Source organism: Lithobates pipiens, unplaced genomic scaffold, assembly GCF_037356315.1.
Source record: "Lithobates pipiens isolate NorthernLeopardFrog02 unplaced genomic scaffold, aLitPip1_a1.2 Scaffold_16, whole genome shotgun sequence".
Taxonomy (NCBI): Eukaryota; Metazoa; Chordata; class Amphibia; order Anura; family Ranidae; genus Lithobates; species Lithobates pipiens.
The window spans coordinates 43140840-43167512 of record NW_027507748.1 but is presented as its reverse complement, the minus strand read 5'-3'; the positions used below and the strand labels follow the sequence as shown (position 1 = coordinate 43167512).

The 26673-nt window shown below is 43.6% G+C and overlaps 1 protein-coding gene across 4 annotated transcripts in view; it reads right to left on the bottom strand.

The window, feature by feature from the left end:
- Nucleotides 1-5218: 5218 nt before the first annotated feature.
- GJA5 (gap junction protein alpha 5) overlaps nt 5219-26673 on the bottom strand; it is a 227894-nt gene continuing 206439 nt past the window's right edge. For all 4 annotated transcript variants that reach the window (XM_077479799.1, XM_077479798.1, XM_077479797.1 and 1 more), the window contains exons 2-3: nt 13456-13549; nt 5219-8594 (exon numbers count right to left, since the gene is read on the bottom strand). In XM_077479799.1, coding sequence (XP_077335925.1) covers nt 7473-8570 — 1098 coding nt within the window. In that variant the 5' untranslated portion in view covers nt 8571-8594; nt 13456-13549 and the 3' untranslated portion in view covers nt 5219-7472. The remainder of the gene's footprint in view (nt 8595-13455; nt 13550-26673) is intronic.

Here is a 26673-nt window from a genome sequence, read left to right as displayed (position 1 = left end):
ATTTTTTGATCACTTTTATTCCTATTACAAGGAATGTAAACATCCCTTGTAATAGGAATATGGCATGACAGGTCCTCTTTACAGTGAGATATGGGGTCAATAAGACCCCGCATCTCATCTCTAAGCTGGGAAGCCTGAAAAAAAAAAAGATTCTGGATTTGATCGTATTGGCGAGTCGGTAGAAGCACCGGAGGGCGGCGGGGGGGGGGGGGTGTCTATGGCTGGGTATTGCAGGGTATCACCGACTATGGCTGGGTATCTCAGAGTATGGCTGGGTATCTCAGAGTATGGCGTTGCAGAGCATTGCAGGATATTGGAGGGTGTTGCAGAGCATTGCAGAGTGTTGCACGGTATTGGCGGGTGTTGCAGAGCATTGCAGAGAGTTGCAGGGTATTGGTGGGTGTTGCAGAGCATTGCAGAGTGTTGCAGGGTATTGGCGGGTGTTGCAGAGCGTTGCAGGGTATTGCAGAGTGTTGCAGAGTATTGCAGGGTATTGCAGAGTAATGCAGAGTATTGCACGGTATTGCAGAGTATTGAACGGTATTGCAGAGTATTGCAGGGTATTGCAGAGTATTGCAGGGTAATGCAGAGTATTGCAGGGTAATGCAGGGTAATGCAGAGTATTGCAGGGTATTGCAGAGTATTGCAGGGTATTGCAGAGTAATGCAGGGTATTGCAGAGTAATGAAGAGTAATGGCAAGGTATTGCAGAGTATTTGCAGGGAATTCAGGGGTTAATTTTCGGTGAGCAGCGATGTGGGCACTGCAGATGCAGCCCACATCGCTGCTGACACCGATCTCTTCCCCCTCCGCTGTTCCGATCGGTACAGAGAGGGGGAGGGAGGAACCGGCGTCATAACATGATGCCGGTTTGTTTACAAGTGATCACTCCGTCATTTGACGGAGCGATCACGTGGTAAACGGCCGCTATGAGCGGCCGTTTACCGTGATCCGTGATGCATGGATGCTCTCGAGTGCGCGCCCCAGGGGGCGCGCGAGAGCGGAATTCTGGGAGGACGTCATATGACGGCCCCCCAGAGTTAAGAAACCGCCCTGTAGCCGTCATTTGGCTATAGGGCGGTTATTAAGTGGTTAAAATAATGCAGTGCCGTATCGCAAAAAATGGCCTGGTCGTTAAGGGGGGGGGGGGTAAAAGTGGTTAAAGAGGCTCTTCACCCTGTAAACTAAGTTTTTAAAGGGGTGCAGCACCACTCACACATGTACAGTGGGAAGCCAGCTGTGAGGCTGTAAGGAGTCACAGTTGGCTGCCCATAGTTAAGATGGTGGCACCCGCACACGAAGACCGGCAGGCAGACTGGGTCAGGTGAGGACATGCTGGATCCTGGGACAGGTAAGTGTGTGTTTTTTTAAAAGTCAGCAGCCACAGTATTTCACCCAACTCTTTACAGGTCTTTGTGTGCCCCATGAAAGGTCCCGCAGTCTCCTGGGACCTGTGATGTGTCCAAAGAGCCATCGGGGGAAGGAAGGGTCGAACTTCCGTTCAGATTGTCCTGGCGATCTGGGCGTAAGTGGGAGCAGCGGGCACCTTTCAAAATCAGGTACTGGCTCCCCCTTCACCCCCAAACCCTTTTGGGTGAAGTTCCTAGGGTTACCAACTTTTCTTCAAGCCAAACCTGAACACTTTTGCGGCACAGGGCAATTTATTTTTTATTTTTGCAGTAAACACTATAGGATTATAAAAGACCTGGGACACATTTGGGTGCACCAAGGGGAGTAGTAATGCAGCGCACAGAGAGCGCCAGTGGGTGTGATCAAATTGTTCTTGCTGACATCATTACCCCACCCTTCAGTGATGCCAAACCTGCCCCCAAACAGCCACCCGCAGTGGCAACAGATTTTTGGATGACTATCTTAGTTACTTGGGGAGCCACAGCCTGGTCTGAAGAATGTGTCCGGGTTTCAGGTGGACTGAAACTTGGACACATGATTCAAAATCCGAATCCTGGACAGGTGGCAACCTTAGAAGTTCCGCTTTAAGTCTGCGTTCTCTCTACCAATCAAAACTTCAATGTGTGACTGCAATAGATATCAGTCACATGTACCTTTCCTTTCATCAAATAAAAAAAAAAAGGTTGGGGTCTAATATACTGTAGTGGGGTCTAATATTCTGTGTGAATGCAAACAAGCTTACTTTCCTCCCAGACTCCTCTGTGTCTAAAGCATTCTTGCAAAGAGTGGATCATTTTTTTTGTTCTTTTGCCATCTCTGTCCCATTGCAGAGATCTCTTTTCACTTCCTGTCCCATAGCCAAAGCAGGAAGTGGGAGGAAATCCCCCCAAAGCAAGGGGATTTCCGAGGCCAGAACTAGTGTCCCCATAGGAAGATTTCTCCTCACTTCCTGCTCTGGGGTGAGCCCATCATTTGTGATTTTTCTTTTACTTTTAAAGAGAACAGTAAACAGAACAAAGAAAGAGGGTGACTCTTCCTAAAAGGAACATAAACAGCAAAAATAAACCTAACAGCGAAGTCTAGCACTAGTTAAAGTGTATGTACAGACAAAACATTTTTTTTTTTTTTTGTTATACGTAGAGCGGGGACGTATTAGAACATCTGTCAGCTTTTTTCTGCTACTTGGGACTCCATTAGACAGATTACCTCTCACTTCCTGTGCCAGTGACAACAGTTTTTCCATATGGGTAGTGGGGATGGAGACAAATAAAAAGGCTTTTTTTTTTTTTTTAAATAGGGAAAGGCTAGAATCCTCAAAGGCTACGTTTACTTTTCTGAACAGGTTACATCCGTATTTAGCATGTAACCTGTTCAGCATGCATCCCCTTCTCCCTCCAATCCCACCTGCCCCTGTGACATCGGGCAGGGGATCGTCTCCCCGCACCCGCTGTCATGTGAAAACAGCTTGGCCATGCGGGGCTCTGCCCCCATGCGGCCGCATAATTCATTCAGTTTCCTGTGAATGAGTAGACTACAAGTACTTCCCGCCATTGCAGCTAATGGCTTGTAGTTCTTAATGGACCACGGGGGGCGGGGAGCGGGGTGCAAGTTTATTGATCTTCCTGCTATCAAATAACTGTCTACTGCCGCGTACACGTCATCAGAAATACCGCCAGCAAACGTCCGATGTGTGCTTTTGGTCGGTAATTCCGAATGTGTGTACGCTCCATCGGACTTTTGCTGGTGGAATTCCCGCCAGCAAAAGACTGAGAGCAGGTTCTCTATTTTTTGGTCGGAAAAAGTCCCGATTGGAAATTCCGATCGTCTGTAGCAATTCCGATACGCGAAATTCCTACGCATGCTCGGAAATAATTTGACACATGCTTGGAAGCATTAAACTTCATTTTCTCGGCTCGTCATAGAGTTGTACGTCACCGCGTTCTTGACGGTCGAAAGTTCAGGGAACTTTTATGTGACCGTGTGTATGCAAGACAAGCTTGAGCGGAATTCAGTTGGAAAAACCATCCAAGATTTCTCCGACAGAAATTCCGCTCATGTGTACGCGGCATAACTGTACGGTACAGGCAGACAGCCATCCTGAGAGTCTGCAGGAGCCTGACATTACACCTACGATCTTCTGATAATGGGTTCCATTCTTTGTAGGCTGCTTAAAAAAAAAAAAGCTAATTTTTACTTTACTTTTACTTTTTACTTTTTTATTTTCAAAAAGAGAACTTGTCCTTTAACAACTTTTTTATTTGATTTGTGTTCCTTTTTCTGATTTTTCTTCAATTCCTGTCTGTGAAACTGTTGTCACCGGGGCAATGAGGGAGAGGAAATATATCAAAGGTCCAGACAGCACTAAAAATCTGACAGGGGTTCTAGTCCTTAGCACCTCCTTTGCCGATAGGGAGATTTGGACCCCCTTAAACGCTTCAGGACCGCCTCACCCTGGCTGTGCTGTCATTCGCTACAGCACAAGCCAATCAGCGGGCCCCGGGCCAACGATTTATGACCTGAATCAGCTGAGCGAATGATAGAAGAGAGCTCTGTGTTGGCAAACAACACAGGGCTCTCTACAGACAAACAACCATTTAATTTTATTTTTTTAGAGTAAATACAGGCTAATTTGCTCTGTAAAAGCAACACACACTGCACATGCTAAACATTGTTAGGCACACAGTTAACCCCTTGATTGCCCCTAAATGTTAACCCCTTCCCAGCCAGTAACATTACTACAGTGACAGTGTATAGTATTATCACTGCAGTAGTGTCACTAGTGATGTCAGTGACAGTTTGTGTCAGATTGGCCACTGCACTATAAGTCACTGATCACCGGCATTACTAGTATAAAAAATAAAAATAAAAATTCCAGAATATATATACCATAGTTTGTAGCAGGGTGAATATAAATCAATGATTTTTTTTTTTTTTTATCAGATTTTTTAAAATTTAAAATCTGATATTTTTTCATTTAAAATCTGATTTTTTTTATTTAAATAAATTTTTTTGATTTTTTATCAAATTTATTTCAATAAAATACTTTTGGGGTAAAAATCTATCTAAAGACAGTTTTCTATGCAGGATACATTAATAATTTAGTTTATTCAGCATAAAATGGAGCTTAGTTATGTAGCATATTCTGCAATATTTACATTTTTGGTAAACTCACTGCAAGCTACATGCACTGCATTGATGCATTCACACAATTTCACAGTAACCACGAGAGAAAACAAAGTTCAGGAATATTTCTTTATCCCATCGTTTTGCAAATCTATGTACACTACAAACTGTATGATTAAATCAGTTCTGATATCCCTGTTTTACTAACCTGACAGCTTATTATTCTAAATAGGAAACCTTCATTTTGTTTGCAAATATTAAAGATTCTAACTACCAGCAAGAATATTTCCCTACATTTAAAGAGCACCTGTCATTTCGGATCCATCATGGCAGCGCCTGTTAGCGGGAATCCACTCACCCGCTGCCGCCACATCCCTCACCTTGTTGGGTCACTGATGCATCACCAGCCGTCCCATTAAAGTGAATGGGACTGTCGATGAGTCCACAGCGGGTCAGAGGAAGAGCTGCTGCAGGACAGAGATGACAGTTGCTCTTTAAAAATTATGATTTAAATCGAGTTGATTTAAATAAAGCCCTTTTACTAGTGATTTAAATCAAATCCACCCTGGTTTGTAGACACTATAACTTTTACACAAACCAATTAATATACACTTATTGGGATTTTTTTTTTTTTTTTTACCAAATACATGTAGCAGAATACATTTTTCCCTAAATTTATGAAGAAATTTGAGATTTAATGTTTTTTATTGCATTTTTTTTTATAACAGAACGTAAAAAATAAATTTTTTCCCCCAAAATTTTCAGTCTTTTTTCATTTATATAATAAAACATAAAAAACCCAGAGGTGATCAAATACCACCAAATTAAAGCTTTATTTGTGTGAAGAAAAAATGATAAATGTCAATTTCATTTGGGTACAGTGTTGCATGACCGTGCAATTACCAGTTAAAGTAGGGCAAATAATGGCCTGGTCATGAAGAGGGTAAAATCTTCCGGAGCTCAAGTGGTAGAAGAATTATTAGAAGTCTATTGGAAAATCCACTGTACTGCGTACATCAAAAGCAGAAAGATGAGTTTTTTTACGCTGATTTGCCGTTTATCCTTCTGATATGAAAATGGAACCCGCATTAAGTAAATTCACCTTTTATTAAACTTCTTCTTGACACAAAGTTTTAGGTCTCTCGCACGTGGGCACTAGAGATTGCTTAAACTCCAGTCTTTCCCCCATCCAGCCAGCCCAGGTGCGGCATACAGCCACCAATAGATATGAATGGCGCTGTACTTGCGTATACGCCGGTGCTATCATAAACACCAGTATGGGCTCTTTGATATGGGGCGGATTCTGCATGCTCAGTGGGAGATCTCTCCACTGGTCTTCGCTGAGCAGGCAGATGACAGGTCCGTGTACCTCTGCCAACACAGTAGACGTGCAATTCGTTTAGTTCCGAATTAGTTTTTTAACGAATTTTGACAAATTTGTTAATTCCGAAATTTCAGAATTTCCAAATTTTTCAATTTCCGAATTGCTGAATTTCCAAAATTTCAAATTTTTTCAATTTCCCAATTGACAAATTCCGAATTTCGGAAATTTCAAATTTCGAAATTTTAAATTTCCGAATTCCGAATTTCCAAAATTTCCGAATTTGGAAATTCGGAAATTCGAAATTTCCGAAATTGGAAAATTCGAAATTTCCAAAATTGGAAAATTCAAAATTTCCGAAATCTGGAAGTTCAGGAATTCAAAATTTTGGAAATTCGAAAATATGGAAATATGGAAATTCAACAATTTGGAAATTCTAAAATTCTAAAATATGGAAATTCAGAAACTCGAAAATACAAAAATGTGTAAATTCGAAAATTTGTAAATTCGGAATATACGAAAAAAAATAAAAAAATATGGAAATATGGAAATTCTAAAATATGGAAATATGGAAATTCAAAAATTCTAAAATATGGAAATATGGAAATTCGGAAATTTGAAAATATTAAATTATGGAAATTTGGAAAATCGAAAATGTATAAATTCGGAATTCCGAAAAAAAAAGCAAAATTTGAAAATATGGAAATTCGAAAATATTGAAATATGGAAATTTGAAAATATGGAATTATGGAAATTCTGACATTTTAAAATTTGTAAATTTAGAAATCCGAGAAAAAATCTAAATTCGAAAATATGGAAATAAGGAAATTTGAAAATTCGAAATTCGAAAATAGGGAAATTCAAAAAATTGAAAATATGGAAATTTAGAAATTTGAAAATATGGAATTATGGAAATTCGAAAATTCTAATTTTCGAATTTCAAATTTTCGAATTTCTGAAAAAAGCCAAAAAAAAGAATGAAATGAAAACAAACACATTTTTTGTCAGTGCATGTCTACTACACAGTCCGCTTTCCTTTATAGGTCGGTTGGATATAAGTGGACCTACTGTTCATTTACATCCAACTATCATGCGATCCGATCTGCCAGACGGATACGGAATGGACCCTCCCATCCATCTGTTTTTAGCAGATAGGAACGGATTGAATGTTGGTGGATAAACAGGGACATGTCCATTTATATCAGCTGCTCTATAGAGGTCAATGGATGGTCCATCGTGTCCGCCTGAAAAATTTAAAGGTGGACCTGATCGGTCTGCCCATGTGGAAGGGGCCTACAACATATAGGCATAGGCAAAAAAAACAATAGTTCTATCTTTTGCATACATCTGTATGCTATACCTGAGTACATCCTTGCATAGCCATTCACATCTATGGGACACTGTACGCAGCACCTGGGCTTCCTGGACAGGAAGAATGCGCCAAAATTTCACGTTGAACGGGTTCAGGTGCCTGGGCACAAAAGCCCTTAAGCCACAAATGACAGTACAAAAAAAAATCGTTACAGCCAGACCCAAAATAGATTGTTTTCTATAGCTATATAAATACGCAACAATAGGAAGGCTATAAAACCCTCTTGAAACCCTAAGAAATGTGGAGTTCACACTGCCAAATCATCTGAGCGGGCTTTGCTGCTGGTGCGGCTTGTCTTGCTCAAACGCCGACCACCTTGACAGTAACCATTAGGCATGTGGTGTGGCGTAGAGTGATTGGTCACCGGAGTGTTTTGTGAATAGTTGATGTGGATGAATTGTCCTTGTCCGATGTCATCTTCAGTTTGGACCCTCTCGGTGGCAAAGTTGGCCGTATTTTGTTGAGATGCGAGTGTGTTGTTGAAGGGGGTGCCAAACTTGCCTTTGCCAGTGTTTAGACATTGGTTAAAATCTGGTGGAGGTGTACAGCTCTGGGAGCGGTGCTCCGGCTCTATGGTGGCCACACGTAAGGCATTTTGGCCACTTGGCGGTGGGTTAGTTAATTTCTGCTTAAGAGCCTTCCATGCCAAATAGTAGAGCTCAACTAGGCTCAGCAGAAGTGAGAGTGTGGCCACCGCCAACATGAAAACGATAAATACGTTCTTCTCAGTTGGCCTGGATACGTAGCAGTTCACAGGATGTGGACAGGGTTTCCTCTTGCATATATAGAGGGTCTCCAAAAAGATTCCATACAACATGTATTGTCCAACGATAAAAGCTACCTCCATCACGGTGCGGATGAGGATGCTACACACGTACGTGTTTAACAAGCTTCCCTGAAGCCTGATTTTTCCGGTGATCTCATCCTTATAGGGAAGCTCTAGTTTTTCTGTTGGGTACTCTTGTTGGTGGTAGCTTGAGTCTTTGCTCATGTCCTGTTTGGATTTCATTTCCTCCTCCCTAAACTTTTTCTTTTCCTCCACCCTGATTGTGTGCATGGCATGCCCCATATAAAGTAAGGATGGAGTGGACACAAAAATGATCTGTAGGACCCAAAATCTGATGTGGGAGATGGGGAACGCTTTGTCGTAGCAAACGTTCTCGCAACCGGGTTGGGTGGTGTCACACATGAAGTCCGATTTTTCATCTCCCCAGGAGGACTCTGCAGCGGTACCAAGGACCAACATTCGGAAGATGAACAGGATGGTCAGCCATACTTTCCCCACCACTGTGGAATGCTTCTGTACTTCCTCTAAGAATTCCCCCAGGAAGGTCCAGTCACCCATGGCTCCTTGTCTTGGTCAGGCAATCTGTGAAAGTAAGAAATATCTTGAATATAACTTTACTTAATTAAAGCCAACTTTAATTAGTTAAGATAAAAAAGATCCCTTGCAGTGGGGCTATACCGACAAGGGTTAACGTATACCCAAAGACAAAACTTTTTGTTCAGTTTTGGACAGATTGGAGGGCAATTAGAACACCTGTCAGGTTTTTTTTTATTGCTGTCTGTGCCCCCCATTAAGGAGATTCAGCCCCTATTCACACCAGTGCGGCTTTGAAATCACGCTACTTCAGTGCAATTTCAAAGTTTCAAATTAGTGTGATGTGCACTGCTGATTTAAATTACGGCTTGCAACTTCATTTAACAGAAGTCTATAGAAGTAGCAATAAAAATCGGTAAAAAGTAGTGCTAGGAACCTTTTTCATAATCGCTGCAACATGAGTCGCAACGATATGAACAGTTCCATTGCCAGCAATGGGGGTGTGACTTGTCATGCAATTTGGAAATGTCAAATTGCATGAAAAGTCACACTGGTGTGAACAGTGCAAACAGGCTCACCCTCTCTATTTGTCCTGTTTACCATTATCATTTTTACTTTAGTTCTACTTTGATTGCTTGTTTAGCTCTAGGAGACATGAAAAAGAAGATATACATACACAATCCTCCGCAATGCTGGACTGTCCCATGTATGGGCAGCTTAACATCTACTGCCTGTTAGATACTAGTTATTTGACTGCCAGAGGTGCTGCAAGAATCCAGGGTGTTCCTGTAGCTGGGTTACCTGTGGTTAGGGGCAGATGATTGCCTCCAGGGGCAAACATCTGCCCCAATCACCAAGAAATTTTTCATTCCATGTGCAATTTTTGGACACTGGCGGACAGCTGAAGCCACTGTCAGCCTATCATTGCTTTGTGCAGGCAGAGCGGCTGCCAATATCCTCATCTACAAGCAACAGAACGCTGGATTCTTGCAGCAAGTCACACATAAATCCCATGTGAATGCGTCCTTAAAATCCAAATACTAAATAATAAATTATACAGATAGAAGCTAGTTCCCCTCTAGAATATTCTTTTATAGTGCTGCGTTGAAATTTGGCCGAAACATATCAGCCGAAAACTGTGTTTTTGGTATGCGGATGAAAGAAGAAAAGTTGCTGATAATGGCACCGAGAAGGGGGTGAGTCTGCCCTGGGTGCCGCACATTGCGGGGATGTCATCCTGGTGGCTCAGTCAGTCCTCCCTCCTCCTCTCCTCCCTACACAGAGCGGCGATCTCCCTGTGTCACCGAGCGATGTCCCGCCTCCTGAGATAGATAGCACACAGATCCAATGCCGGGACATTGAATCAGTGTGACGTATCACAGGAGACGGTACATTGTTACTGCGGCCGCCCGGCCCGGGAGATTCAAATCCAGCTCCGTGACACAGCGGGATATTGCCGCTTTGATCCGGGCACTGGTGAGGCTGCATCTGACAGGCACTGGTGAGGCTGCATCTGACGGGAACTGGTGAGGCTTTGATCTCTTGTATCATGTCTGCAGTCTCTGACAATCTCCTGTATCATGTCTGCTAGAGGTGCACTGAATGGAAATTTTGCTAAAACTATTAGCAGTGTGTTTAAGTTTAAGGAAATTATTGCAGTTATGGATGGTTAGAGACTGAGAACATGATACAAGAGATGTTCAGAGACTGAGGACATGATACAAGAGATGTTCAGAGACTGAGGACATGATACAAGAGATGTTCAGAGACTGAGGACATGATACAAGGGATGGTCAGAGACTGAGGACATGATACAAGAGATGGTCAGAGACTGAGGACATGATACAAGAGATGGTCAGAGACTGAGGACATGATACAAGAGATGGTCAGAGACTGAGGACATGATACAAGAGATGGGCAGAGACTGAGGACATGATACAAAGGATGGTCAGAGACTGAGGACATGATACAAGAGCCTACCTTCATACATGGAAGGCATGAAGGTAAAAACCTTGAGCCTTTAGAACCACTTTAATGGTATGCATTAAGGTAAAAAACCCTTTATAAATTTACTTTTTTAGCTCTAAAATTGCTTAAAACCCCCAGAATTATTTTTTTCCTGAAAGCAGAGGCCCTGTAGAATAAAACAATAATAGTAGTACTTTTTTATGTTACATGAAATTAGCCCAACTGTTTATCAAATCAGTATTTTCATGAAAAAATACACTAAAATACATTTTATTGCACACAAATGCAATTTAATCCCCATTTTATATACAAACTAAAAGATGAGTATCAGGAGGGTGTAGCGCCCCTGATCCATGAAAGATGCTGGTCTAATTCCAGAATCCTGGTTTTGGCTAGGATGCATTCCTCCCATCTGCCTGTCCACCTGCAAGGTGACTAAAGTGGCCAGTCTCTGGTGGAGAACAAGCTGGATTTAAGCCAGCCTAGCCTGCAGTCTAAGGCTTGTGATAAGGCTTGTTACACATGCTTCAAGCTCCCTGATTGTCTGCCCTGCTCTGCTGGATTGCCCTGTTTATGACTTTGGAATGGAACTCAAACTCTTTTCTCTATTCCAGTGTTTCTCAACTCCAGTCCTCAAGGCGCACCAACAGGTCATGTTTTCAGGCTCTCCATTATTTTGCACAGGTCATTTGATCAGTTTCATTGCCTTAGTAATTACTACAACTGTTTTATCTGAGGGAAATCCTGAAAACACCTGTGACCTGTTGGGGCACCTTGAGAACAAGAGTTGAGAAACACTGCTCCATTCTCTAAACTCTGCCCGCCTTTTGACTACGGATTTGACCCTGTCAATTCTGGAAGGAATGGAACATAAGAAATTGTATTATTATTAATATTTATTATTATTTAGTTCTGTTCCATTTGTTTATTTTGGATAATTCATAAGGTCAGATAAATTTGTATTAGTTACATTCACTAACAGCCAAATTTAAAAGGAAATTCCAATACCTATAATTTAATAGTTATTATTAGTTAGATAGTTAGTTAGTCATTAGAATTTTTGGCTTTTCGTTCTTTCAAATTTTTAGATTTTCCTTTCCTTTCTTATTTTCGGATTTTCGAATTTTGAAGTTCCGAATTTTCTGAATTTCCAAATTTTTTAATTTTTGAAAATTCAGATTTTTTTAATTTTCGAATTTTCAAATTGTTGAATTTTCAAATTCCGATTTTTCGAATCTCTGAATTTATGAATTCTTAATTTTTGAATTTATGAATTCCGAATTTTCAAAATTACGAATTTTTCACATTTTTGAATTAAAAAACAAAAAATGGATGAAACAAAAAGGAACAAATTTTTTGGCAGTGCACATGTCTAGTTTTGATAAATCTGAAAACAAAAAATCTGCCGAAAATCTAATAGTGTGTATGGGGTCTTAGCCAGTGGTTCTCAACTCCTGCCCTCAAGACCCCCTAACAGGCCAGGTTTGCAAGATAACTGAAAGACATCACAGGTGATATTATTTGCTGCTCAGTGACTGCAGTATTCTAGTCTGCATCTCCCCAAGGTAATACATAAAATCTGGCCTGTTAGTTGGTCCTGAGGACAGGCTTTGAGAACCACTGGCCTAAGGTCTCGCTCATATGGGTGTACTATAAACGCAATGTTTCCCAACTCCAGTCCCCAAGTATCCCCAACAGGCCATGTTTTCAGGATTTCCCTCAGATGAAAACTGCTGTAGTAATTACTAAGGCAGTGATCAAATCACCTGTGCAAAATAATGGAAAGCCTGAAAACATGACCTGTTGGGGGTATTTGAGGACTGGAGTTGAGAAACACTGCTATAGCGTACGCCTATGCAGGGGCCCTGTTCTGTGCAACCGCATGCAGGCAGTCCCGTTCATCTCAACTGGTATGCAGCAGCTGTACGGACGCAGCCACTGTTCCCAATTTGCTGGCCGTATGAGTGTATATTTTCAGGGCCTTGCACGGCTGGCAAATTGGGAGTAGCGTCTGTGCAGCTGCTGCATCCCAAAGGACATGAATGGAACTGCCTGCATGCGGATGCTTGGAACACCTGTGCATCCCCAGTGCAGGCAAACACGGCTCTCGTACGGACACACGCTATAGTACGCACCGCGTGAACACGGAAAAATTTAGACCTGCACAAAAAAAGTTTTGCTACTTATTTTAAGCCCTTTAATTCATTTGCAAAACTGGAATAATTGAACATAGCAGCTGGAATGCATTTCTCCCTATTAAAATCTGTGGGGAAATTAGATTTTCTTTCCCATTACATAAATGTAATCATTTTTAAGAAATGTAATTTTGGCAACACAAAAGATCCAATTCTTTGGTATCGGGTTGGTGACTTTTCCCCCCGGGCTGTCTGCTCAGATTAGATTTTTATATATTGGGCAGCAGCTTGCTGAATGTGAAGCAAAGCGATTCTAAAACCTCATACACACGATCGGACTTTGTACAAACTTTCCCGTGGATTTTTGTACAAAGGGTGTCGGCCAAAAACTTGTGTTGCTTACACACGGCAGGACTTTTTCAGCCAACTTTCACCAAATCACGTGGTTTTTCTGCTCTTTACCGCCACCTTTGGTCAACTTCTGTATTGTTGTCTGATCTTTTGCATTGGTTCTGAGCATGCGTGTTTGTACTTTGTACAAAAGTCCTATGGTTTTCTGTACACACGATCAGACTTTGCTCCATCGGACTTTTGTTTCCAGAAAGTTTGTCCGTTCCCACAGCCAACAAAAGTCTGATGAAAACCGAAAAAGTTTGTCCGATGGAGCGTACACACGGTTGGATGTTGCTCCAAAACAGCTCATTTGCATGTTTGTTGTCAAAAAGTCCGATCGTGTGTACGGGCCTTAAGATTCATTGTGATTCCTCCGTGACCGTCTCGTGATCTCATCAGCTGATGACGCTTACCACAAATCAATCATTCTTCTCCTCTCCGCTCATCTCCTTTATCTCCTTTGGCTCCCGAGCCTCTTGTGGATTTTCTTTGGTGAAACGGCCTTGCCTGATGATGGGAAAATAGAGAAAACCAATCAGATTTTTTAAGAGTTGAAAATGGACTTTCTGCTTAAAGCGGAACTTTACCCAAAATAACTTGGTAAAAAATAAAGTTCTTTAGCAAGGAACATCCATTCCACATTAACTACTTCAGTACCGGGCACTTACACCCCCTTCCTGCCCAGGCCAATTTTCAGCTTTCAGCGCTGTCGCTGTTTAAATGACAATTGCGCGGTCATGCTACACTGTACCCAAACAGTTTTATCATTTTGTTCCCACAAATAGTTTTCTTTTGGTGGTATTTGATCATCTCTGCGTTTTTTATTTTTTGATAAACAAATAAAAAAAGACTGAAAATTTTGAAAAAAAAAGTTTCCTTTGTTTCTGTTATAAAATTTTGTAAATAAATAAGTTTTCTCCTTCACTGATGGGCACTGATAAAGTGGCACCAATGAGGTGGCACTGATGGGCACTGACAATGGGCACAGATAGGCGGCACTGATGGGCATTGGTAGGCGGCACTGATATGCAGCACTGATGGGCATTGATAGGTGGTACTAATGAGCACTCATGGGTGGCACTGATAGGTGACACTGATGGTCACTGAAAGGCTGCACTGATGGGTACCGATACATGGCACTGATGGGCACTGATATGCAGCACTGATGGCAGTGGCAGGCATTGGGGATGGGCACTGATTGGCATTTCCCTGGTGGTCTAGGGTGGCATACCTGGTGGTCAAGTGTGGTTCCAATCCCTGGTGATTGTGGGCTGGCATCCGAGGGGGGCCTGCACTGATAAACAATCAGCACAGACCCTCCCTGTCAGGAGAGCAGCCAATCGGCTCTCCTCTACTCGCATCTGTCAGACGCGAGTGAGGAAAAGCCAATCAACGGCTCTTCCTGTTTACATCGTGATCAACCGTGATTGGACACGGCTGATCACATGGTAAGGAGTCTCCATCAGAGGCTCTTTACCAAGATCGGTGTAGCGGTGTTTAAGACTGACACACCACACCACCGATCGCTGAGATGCGCAGCCCTGCGGGCACGCGAGAGCAGCCCTTCTGAAGGGCCATCATATGGCGGTGGGCTGGCAGCAAGTGGTTAATAATTATACTACCAAAATTATTTTTTGCGCTATAAACAAAAAAAGAGAGATAATTTAGAAATATTGCTATAATAAATATACCCCAAAAAAAAAAAAAAAAAATATATATATATATACTAATCTTTTCCTCAGTTTAGGCCGATACATATTCTTCTACATATTTTTTGTAAACGCAATAAGTGTATATTGATTCGTATGCGCAAAAGTTATAGCGCCTATATAATAATTATGGCATTTTTATTAATAATTTTTTTTATTAGTAATGGCGGCGATCTGCCATTTTTATCATGATTGAGATATTATGGCAGACACATCGGACACTTCTGACACTATTTTGGGACCATTGTCATTTATATCAGTACTCTAAAAATGCACTGATTACTGTGTAAATGACACCGGCAGAGAAGAGGTTAACACTAGTGGGAGATCAAGGGGTTAAGTGTGTCCTAGGGAGTGATTTCTGTCATGTCACAAGGCAGAACGGGGAAATGCCTTGTTTACATAGGTATCTCCCTGTTCTGCGGCTCCGTGACACGATCGCTGGGACACCGGCAGACATCGAGTCCGCGGGAGCTGCAGGCACGGTCACACTGTACGTGGCAGGCGCGCATGAGCCTTCGCTGGCTAGCCCCGCCAATTAAAGGGAACATACAGGTACGCCCATTTGCCCACCGCTGCCATTGTCCCGACATATATCGGTGTGCAGCGGTTGACAAGTGGTTAAAGGAGTTGTAAAGGCAGAAGGTTTTCTATCTTAATGCATTCTATGCATTAAGATAAAAAGCCTTCTGTGTGTAGCAACCCCCCTAGCACCCTTTAATACTTACCTGAGCCTCATCTCTGTCCAGCGATGTCCACAAATCCCTCCTGATCAGTCTGTTAGCCAATCAGGGGAGAGAGGGGGCGGGGCCAAACAGCAGCTCTGTGTCTGATTGGACACACAGAGCTGCAGCTCAGCTGCCCCCATAGCAAGCTGTTTGCTGTGGGGGGCACTCGACAGGAGGGAGGGGCCAGGTGCAGGTGAAGATGGACCCGAGAAGAGGAGGATCCGGGTGCAAAACCACTACACATTTAGGAAGTAGGTATAACATGTCTGTTATTTGAAAAAAAAAAAAAAAGACTTTACACAATCACTTTAATGCAATTTCAGAAGTTGTTTTCAGAAAATCTGCAGCTTTCATAAAAGAGTAGATGCCATGAAAGTCCTTATTCAGGTACTTCCTGTCTAGGGTGACAACCGTCTCCCAACTGTGCCCCTGCGTTGTCACCCTGTCACATGCACCCCTGCTGGACACTACAACAATAGCAACTCTTGTAATTTTGCAAAACTGAATGTTCGTCTAGTTAAGGTTTATATCTGCTGTAAGTCATCTGCTCTCGCCAAAAAAACACTTTTTGTTTCCCTTTAAAGGGACGGGTTGGCATTCCTGATCCTTTATCTCACCATTGCTCTGTAGAGCTGCCTCATTAAATAATCTTCCTTGTGTATACAGGTGCCTCGTGATGTTTTCTCTCCATAGAGAGCCCGTTCCCTGCTCCGAATAATCAACATCCCCGGCCAGCGGGAGATCGCTGTGACAAATAAGCGCTTGGCGCGGCCGCTGACAGCCGATGTATTGTGAATACACAAAGCTTGGAACTATGACCGAGCTTCAAGTACTGAAGTGTTCTTGGAATGGAGCTGCAGAGCTATGAAGGGGGATTTGGAAATAAAGAAAAGGAAAGCACCATACCGGACACAATGTCAGAATAATGTAGATACTAAGGGGTGTATTTATAGAAAAAATTTATTGTATAGCTGTCCGGTCCGTTTATCAAAACTGTGCGTAAATTTGTTCTGTGCGAATGGCGGAAAATCGAATGTTCTCAGGCTATAGTCTCTGCAATTTGAATGTGGGAATGTGGAAAATATGGCATTATGACCACTAGATGGAGCTGAGGAGCTTACCTATTTGTTATAGTCAGCGCCATTAGTCGCCATGATGCTGTTTTTTACACATTAACCACTTGCTTACATAGTTACATAGTAGGTGAGGTTGAAAAAAGACACAAGTCCATCAAGTCCAACCTATGTGTGTGATTATATGTCAGTATTACAGTGTATATCCCTGTATGTTGTGGTTATTCAGGTGCTTATCTAATAGTTTCTTGAAACTATCAATGCTCCCCGCTGAGACCACCGCCTCTGGAAGGGAATTCCACATCCTTGCCGCTCTTACAGTAAAGAACCCTCTACATAGTTTAAGGTTAAACCTCTTTTCTTCTAATTTTAGTGAGTGGCCACGTGTCTTGTTAAACTCCCTTCCCTGGAAGAGTTTTATCCCTATTATGGGGTCACCAGTATGGTATTTGTACATTGAAATCATATCCCCTCTCAAGCGTCTCTTCTTTTGAGGGCACCTAAACCCCCTTCCTGTCCAGGCCAATTTTCAGCTTTCAGCGCTGTCACTCATATGAAATCTTTATCATTTTTTTCACATAAATTGAGCTTTCTTTTAGTGGTATTTAATCACTACTGGGGCTTTTTAATTTTTTGCTAAACAAACAACAAAAACAAAAGTTATGAAAAAATAAAAATACATTTTCAGTTTGTTATAAAATTTGGCAAACAGGTCATTTTTCTCCTTCATTGATGTGCGCTGATGAGGCTGCAGTGATGGGCACTAATATGCAGAACTGATAGGCTGCACTGATAGGTGGCACTGGTGGGCACTGATGGGTGGCACTAATAGCCACCTGTAGTTGCCACTGATAGGCAGCACTGATAGGTGGCACTGATGGTGAGGCACTGATGGGCACTGATAGGTGGCACTGATGGTGAGGCACTGATGTGCATTGATAAGTGGCACTGATGGGCACTGATAGGTGGGACTGATGATGAGGCACTGATGGGCACGGATAGGTGGCACTGATGGTGAGGCACTGATGGGCACTGATAGGAAGCACTGATAGGTGGCACTGATAGGTGGCACTGGTGTGCACTGGTAGGTGGCACTGATGCTGAGGCACTGATGTGCATTGATAAGTGGCACTGATGGGCACTGATAGGTGGGACTGATGATGAGGCACTGATGGGTACGGATAGGTGGCACTGATGGTGAGGCACTGATGGGCACTGATAGGCAGCACTGATAGGTGTCACTGATAGGTGGCACTGGTGTGCACTGGTAGATGGCACTGGTGGGCACTGCTTAGCAGCAGTGGGTCTGGAGTGTGGGACCGATGTCCCGTTTACTCCAGACAGTAATCTGCTATTTTCTTTTCTCCTCATGCTGTCAGCACGAGGGAAAAAAAAAGCCGATTACCGATTCTGTTTACATCACATGATCAGCTGTCATTGGTTGACAGCTGATCACGTGGTAAGGGGAAGGGATCAAACTTGGAAAAGTATAGGGGTAGGAGAGGTACTCTCCAAGATTCACCCCATACTTCTGGTACAATTTTTTTGAGATATAAGAAAGAATACAGTTGTAATATTCCCACGCAGATGATACAAACATTAGGCATAGCAAAAAACAGCATAGAAAATGCACATATGGTGTTTTAAGGCATAAACTGTCTAATAACAGTAACCCTCCGACCAGAGCTGGGGGTCAACACAGGGTGCCTGAGCCTTAGGACTCAGGGGCTGGAGTGTGGAGCAATCCACGAAAAATTGGGGTAAACAAAACAAGAAAGGAAAAATAAAAAATAAATAAACAGTAGGGATAGCATAAAACAGCATAAAAATACACACGTGGAGCTGGTTTTAAGCCATAAACCAGGGGTCAGCAACCCGCAGACCGCACCTGGCCCGCCACTGCTAGATGTCAGGACCATCAGTGCCCGTGATTAATGCACGAACAGAGGATACTATGGGGGGGGGGGGGGCGGACAGAGAACACTATGGTGGGGGCAGAGAACACTATGGTGGGGGCAGAGAACACTATGGTGGGGACAGAGGACACTATGGGGGGCAGAGAACACTATGGTGGGTACAGAGGACACTATGGGGGGGGGGGCAGAGAACACTATGGTGGGTACAGAGGACACTATGGGGGGCAGAGAACACTATGGTGGGGGGGGGGGGGGCAGAGAACACAATGGTGGGGGCAGAGAACACTATGGTGGGGGCAGAGAACACTATGGTGGGGGCAGAGAACACTATGGTGGGGACAGAGGACACTATGGGGGGGCAGAGAACACTATGGTGGGTACAGAGGACACTATGGGGGGGCAGAGAACACTATGGGGGGGGGCAGAGGACACTATGGTGGGGACAGAGGACACTATGGTGGGGGGGCAGAGAACACTATGGTGGGGACAGAGGACACTATGGGGGGGACAGAGAACACTATGGGGGGCAGAGGACACTATGGGGGGGACAGAGAACACTATGGTGGAGACAGAGGACACTATGGGGGGCAGAGAACACTATGGTGGGGACAGAGGACACTATGGGAGGTACAGAGGACACTATGGGGGGCAGAGGACACTATGGGGGGGCAGAGAACACTATGGTGGAGACAGAGGACACTATGGGGGGGCAGAGAACACTATGGGGGGTACAGAGGACACTATGGGGGGTACAGAGGACACTATGGGGGGGCAGAGACAGAGCACACTATGGGGGGGCAGAGAACACTATGGGGGGTACAGAGGACACTATGGGGGGCAGAGAACACTATGGTGGAGACAGAGGACACTATGGGGGGGCAGAGAACACTATGGTGGGGACAGGGGACACTATGGGGGTACAGAGGACACTATGGGGGGTACAGAGGACACTATGGGGGGGCAGAGAACACTATGGTGGAGACAGAGGACACTGGGGGGGGGGCAGAGAACAGTATGGTGGAGACAGAGGACACTATGGGGGGTACAGAGGACACTACAGTGGTGGTGGGTGGGCAATGCAGGGGACAGAGGACACTGCTTTGGGGGGCACAGGGACCCAATCACCCCTGGGGACAAGGACCCCTTCTTACCTGGCAACAGAGACCACATCATCCCTGGGGACAGGGACTCCTCACCTGGGGACAGGAACCCCATCATCCCTGGGAACAGGGACCCATCACCCCTGGGGGCAGGAACCCCCATCTCCAGACCATGCTGGCTGGCAGGGCTGGCGTCAGCCACTCTTGGGTGCCAGTATGAGGGAGGGGGCAGTAAAATCTGAATCCCCAGCCATATGCTCCCTCAGGGTGAACTGGCTTTGTATTAGTGAAGCACCTTAAAGTGAGGTAAACCTGTACTGTTATTATTACTATGTTAGGGGTATTATTATCTTCATTTATTAGCAGATGAATGTGGCCCTCCATGCATTCACATACTTTTAATCAAAACTACAGCAACTCCCTGACCAGAGCCCAGGGTCAAAACAGGGTGCCTGGAGCAATGCACAAAAAATTGGGATAAACAAAACTTAGACCGGACATATAGGGAGGTATGGGGTCTGGAAACTGGGGAGAAAGTGAGAGGGAACACATTAGAAGAAGAGGGGGAAGGAAAAAGAAGTGTGGAAGGGGAAAGTTCCCCCATGCTGGGTGGGGGGGGGGGGGGGGGAGTTGAATTAGAGAGACCCAAGCTGGTCGGATGCAAAGTTGGGAGAGCGTAAGACCACCATGTGGACCACACCTTAAGAAGATTCACCCCATACTTCAAAAGTGGAGTTTAACTCCACTTTAAGTCAAGTGATAGAAAAATCCCAAATTCTGAGTTGTCGCCACAACAGGAATAGAAGGGAAATCTTCCAAGGGGGGCACTTTTTCTGGTAACAACCAGTGATTTCCTCTCACTTCCTGTTGAGGCTATGGGACAGGAAGGGAAATCATCCTCAATGTTACATAAATGTCAAAACAAACATTGGCTAGACATGTGCGATTAGTTTCGTACGAATCGAAAATTCGTATGAATTTCCAAAAATTCGTACGTTCGAACGAAGCTGAAATATTCATTTTTATGCATATTAATTTCTGTACGAAATATGAAATTTCGTTTACGAATTTCAGATTCCAAATTCATAACGAAAATTCGTAATTGTTACCAAAAGTTAACGAACCTAAAACTTAAAAACCAAGGACACAGGGATGGTGGGAACCCTTAGGGGATTTTCTATGCTTACAAATTTTATACGAAATACGAAAAACTAATTTCGAATCCAAATTAACAGAATTGTGACTGGTGTTTTGTTCACCAATCAGAGGAAGTCATCACAACACAGGGATGGTGGGAACCCCTCATAATGGGCACAGCGGGTGTACAGACCTGGGAGCTCAGGACAGGGATGGTGGGAACCCCTCATAATGGGCACAGCAGGTGTACAGACCTGGGAGCTCAGGACAGGGATGGTGGGAACCCCTCATAATGGGCACAGCAGGTGTACAGACCTGGGAGCTCAGCACAGGGATGGTGGGAACCCCTCATAATGGGCACAGCGGGTGTACAAACCTGGGAACTCAGCACAGGGATGGTGGGAACCCCTCATAATGGGCACAGCGGGTGTACAAACCTGGGAACTCAGCACAGGGATGGTGGGAACCCCTCATAATGATAAATTCATTATAACAAACTTTCGCTATTTTTACAAAAAGTTAACGAAACTAAATGTTAAAAACCCAGGAAGTCAGCACAGCACAGGGATGGTGGGAGCCCCTCATAATGATAAATTCATGATAACGAACTGTTAGTTATTTTAACGAAAAGTTTACGAATCTAACGAAAATTCATATTTCGTCCGAATCCGAAATAGAATTTCGCACACTAATTACAAAATAAGATTTTTTTTTCATACGAAAAGAAACATAACGAAACGAAACACATTTTTTGACGGCGCCCATGTCTATCATTGACTGGGGTTATAACCTTCGCTATCCCAAAAAATAAAGAGAATGAGCTTTGCCTTTAGATCTGCATTAAGCACCCCCTGTAAAAAATAACAGCAACAAAAATAAAAAAATTAGACAAGAAGGTGGAAAATACTTGCCTTACACCTCGGCTTGTGGCCCCCCATTGCCTAGGCACAAGTGATGCCCCTCATCTATTATAAGCGAAGGTCTCCCTAGTCTGTCGAGTGAATCAGGGACAGAGATGAGGAGCAGCTGAGATCTGACGTCTGATCAGCGACTGGAGAGAGTTTACAAGTCGGTGCTGAGTAAGAGGTGCCAGTCCTGGAATGAGCTGCCACTGTCACCGACCACAACTATGCCAAACACAGCTGCGGCACATCACTTCCCATACCACTTATTCGCTGGCAGAGCCCTCTGAGGCGCTCAGCGGCCGTCGAAAAGGAAATCAAATATAAACAACACTTACGTTTTTATGATGATAAAGTCTAAAAACACGAGAGCCGGTCACAATGTAGAAAGATTCCGTCATTTACGTACACCAGGCTACCGCGTGTCCGCCCGCCGATCACCATATGTGGGAACACACATCAGCTCCAAAGTTTACTTGGTATGCCCGGGTATCTAAGATTAATTTCTCTGATCGGAAGGGGATGAGCTCTGATTAGCTCATTGAAGGCACATTTCTTCTGGCTGGATCCGGGGAATTCTTGTCTGACATTATCACTGGCTCGGATTTAGGATTAAAGAATATGTTACCCCAACATTTCTTATTCCTGATATGTGCCTGCTGTACCATGTACTTGTATGAGAAAGTCTCCTCTTCTCTTTGCATTGCTTCCCTTGTGTGAAATTCCTGGTGATTCTGCAAGTCCCCCTGCTTTCCTATTAGGAACTGACCACACTAGGTACGAGAACACAGTGTGGTCAGTTTTTTGGCTGTGTTGAGAACTCAGCCTGCTCTCCTCCGATAGTCAGACTTGTGCTGACCCCCCCTCCCCCCTGCACAGCCATTCACTTGGAAGAATAGTGTACTGCTGTTTCTCTTCCCCCAGCTCTCTGAGCTCCTTATGCGGCTGAGAGCAGAGGATATATGATCACTTATAAAAAAGAGGGGGAAAAAAAGTATAACATTTTTTCATATGTGTACACAAATGTTTTGCCTTTCATTTCTATTTTAAAACGAATAGGTTGTTTTACAAGGGGAGGGTTCACATATACTTTAACCACTTCCAGACCGATGCGCTCCGATGTACATCCCTACTTTGGGGACAGATATCGTTGTTATGGCAGCTAGCTATCCCCGTGTTCGGCCGGTGGTCCGGTACAAGATAAAAGTGGTCTCTGTGGCGGATTCGCTGCAAGATCCAGGGTCGTTGGCAGGAGGGAATCGCGTCTGTCCCCTGGGCTGACATGGAGACGAGTGAGGGGAAGATGGCCCCCACCCATCTCCATAACACTGCAGGGCGGAAGCAATGTCAAAACCTCACTTCCACCCATAGCTCTTAAAGTGGTTGTAAACCCTTACAAACCACTTTCACCTACAGGTATGCCTAAAGCCTGTAGGTCCAAGAAATATCTCCTGCATGATTTAGGAGATATTTCCTAAAAGACAGTCACAACAGTCACAGCTGTCTTCGCTGTTAGATAGAAGATGGATGCGGCGGACTACAGGGGACAGCGGTGACTTCGCTGGCTCCTGTGTCAGGTAAGTGACACATAATGGACTACTATGCGATGCATAGTAGTCCATTATGCTTTACCTTTGCAGGGAGATGGGTTTACTTCCTCTTTAACCACTTTCAGACCGGACCAATTTGCTGGTCAAAGACCAGACCATTTTTTGCGATTCGGCACTGCGTCGCTTTAACTGACAATTGCGCGGTCGTGCGACGTGGCTCCCAAACAAAATTAACGTCCTTTTTTCCCCACAAATAGAGCTTTCTTTTGGTGGTATTTGATCACCCCTGCGGTTTTTATTTTTTGCGCTATAAACAAAAATAGAGCGATAATTTTGAAAAAAACGCATTATTTTTTACTTTTTGTAATAATAAATATCCCCCAAAAATATATAAAAAAACATTTTTTTCCCTCAGTTTAGGCCGATACGTATTCTTCTACATATTTTTGGTAAAAAAAATCGCAATAAGCGATTATTGATTGGTTTGCGCAAAAGTTATAGCGTTTACAAAATAGGGATAGTTTTATAGCATTTTTATTAATAATTTTTTATTATTTTTTTTTTTACTAGTAATGGCGGCGATCTGCGATTTTTATTGTGACTGCGACATTGTGGGGGACCCATCGGACATTTTTGACACATTTTTGGGACCATTGTCATTTATACAGTAATCACTGCTATATAAATGCAGTGATTCCTGTGTAAATGACACTGGCAGTGAAAGGGTTAACCAGTGGGTGGCAGTGTAGGGGTTAAGTGTTCCTAGGGGTGTGTTACTAACTGTGGGGGGGTTGGGCTTTCATTTAGTGTACACTGATCTCTGCTCCAATCACATGGAGCAGAGATCAGCGTCACTAGTTGCTAGGCAGAATGGAAAAATGTTGTTTATACAGCATTTCCTCCATTCGGCCGCTCCGTGAGACGATCGCGGGGATGCCCGCGGCGATCGAGTCCGCGGATCCCGCGACTGGACTCACGGGGGTCCCGACCAGCGCGGGAGCGTGCCGCCGGCGGCGCGCTCCCGATGGCACGGCGGCAACGAATATTGGACGTACATGTACGCCAATATGCCTGCCCGTGCCATTCTGTCGACGTACATCGTCGTGCGCTGGTCGGGAAGTGGTTAAAGGGCCATTTTTTTTTTTAAATGACAATTTTCTGGGGGTTCTAAGTAATTTTATAGCAAAAAAAAACTGTTTTTAACTTGTAAACACCACATCTAATAAAAGAGGCCCGGTCTTAAAGTGGTTAACTACCTCCCGCCCGCTGTATAGGGAAATTACGCCTGCGGGGTGGTTCTATTATGGTGGGGCAACATCATATGATGTTGTCCCACTCTCGCTGCAATGGGGCACAGTGCGGCGATCGGTGCCACTCTGTGTCCCCGGGACACGCCGCATCCCAGATCTCGGTAAAGAGCAGATGCCCAGCAGTAATGACAGTCAGTGACTATCTGTGACGCCAATCAGTGCCAATAAGTGATGACAGCAGTGATGCCAGGCAGTGCCCAGCAGTGATGCCAGGCAGTGCTCAGCACTAATGCCAATTTTTTTTCCTCAGTTTGGGCCGATATGTATTCTTCTACATATTTTTGGTAAAAAAAAAAATCGCAATAAGAATTATGTCGGACACATCGGACACTTTTGACACTATTTTTGGACCATTGTCGTTTATACAGCGATCAGTGATATAAAAATGTGCTGATTACTGTGTAAATGACACTGGCAGGGAAGAGGTTAAACACTAGGGAGCGATCAAGGGGTTAAGTGTGTCCTAGGGAGTGATTCTAACAGTGGGGGGGAGGGGGAGGTGGGCTACTACTCACATGACAGCGATCACTGCACCCGATGACCGGGAGCAGTGATCTCTGTCATAGCACTAGGCAGAACGAGGAAATGCTTTGTTTACATAGGCATCTCCCTGTCCTGCGGCTCTGTGACACGATCGCCGGGACACATCGATATATATTACACTTTTCTCTCCTGCAAGTAGAGGAAACAAAAAAGAGGGCTTCGCCATGTTAGATCAGTGTGTTGCTGCCACATCCCTAATTATGTATCAAGAAAAAGAAATCCCCTTTTTTTGGGACTTTGTAGGCAACAGCCACACATAGAAATTTAGAAAATATAATTTATTGAATATACATAAAATCGTTCGATCGTGTGATGACCAATGGTTAAAAGGACATAGAAAAAATACTACACAAGTATGAAAATCAGCATAGACGAGACAAAAAACACAACAGGTTACATGGTATGTATGACAAAAAAATATATAGTTGTTATTATATACTCGGTATATAGTGAACTCCGGTAACTGACACGTTTCTGGTTCAAGCACCTTCGTCAGGGGAATTTAATAAGAGTATATGCAGCCATAATTTTGTCTTACATGTGAAATGTTCCACCATATAACGTAGAAAAATGGATGAAGCACTGCCAGCGGGGGTGCCAGCAGGTGCCCACCAAAAGCACCAATAATGTTGGAAAATATTATAAGAACGAGGATTTGCCTATTCAATTTGCCTGGTGATCACAGGGAGTCAGATATGGCGGATTGCCAAACAAGGTCTATGAATTTTAAGTGAAAGCGCTATCCGAAGCCTTAAATATGGCTCCTAATCCATATGTAGCAGCAACACTTTCCAAATACTTGAATAATGGACCTCCATGTGGACAAAGAATCCCTCAGTCGTTTACGTCACCCCGCTCTGCAAGTATAGGAAGATACAATGTATCTTTCCCTTCATTCAGTAGAGAAAGAAAACACAGGGGCGGGCTGCACAGTGACTGATAACTGCGATAGCCAATCAAAAGCTATCACAGCTATCAGGTGACCGAGGAACTGGAGTCCCGCATCCTGATTGTTAGCATGAGACCTGGGGCTTTGTGCTCGGAGTGTGCTGTGTGGCACAAAGACAGCATATATGCGCCCCCCTTTATTAAACACTAATTTAGAACTTTACAATTAAAATTCCAATAACATTTGACAAAAAATTCTCAATTTGTTTCTCATTAAAAATAACAAAATGCTAAAATAAAAACTAAATAGTATCCAATTAATAAATAATATACAATTCTAAAAGAACTAGTACACACGGACACTAACCGATTCAGCATTTTCCTGTAATACTGCAAAATAGACGAAATGATCATTTTTATTTCATTATATTCTTACAATTTCATTGATTAATTCATTGAGATTATAGTAAAACATCGCAGGTGCTGTACATTCACCCATCCCAAGAATGTCCACATGCGTGGCTCCTTGCAAGCCTTCTGGACCCGGACTTCATCTTGAGGAGGTGGGAACGACGTATGGAGATCACTGGATCGCTGGGATCTTTTTAAACAAATTCTGGCTATGGTATATAGTTCCATTTCCTGAGCGGTACCTTCAAATTCACTACACTATATCACATGCACAAATGCTTATAGATTATGAGGCATTAAACATATGGATGTTTTGATATATCTTTTTAGTTTAACAAAAGGAAGAGAGGAAATTGCTTGGGAC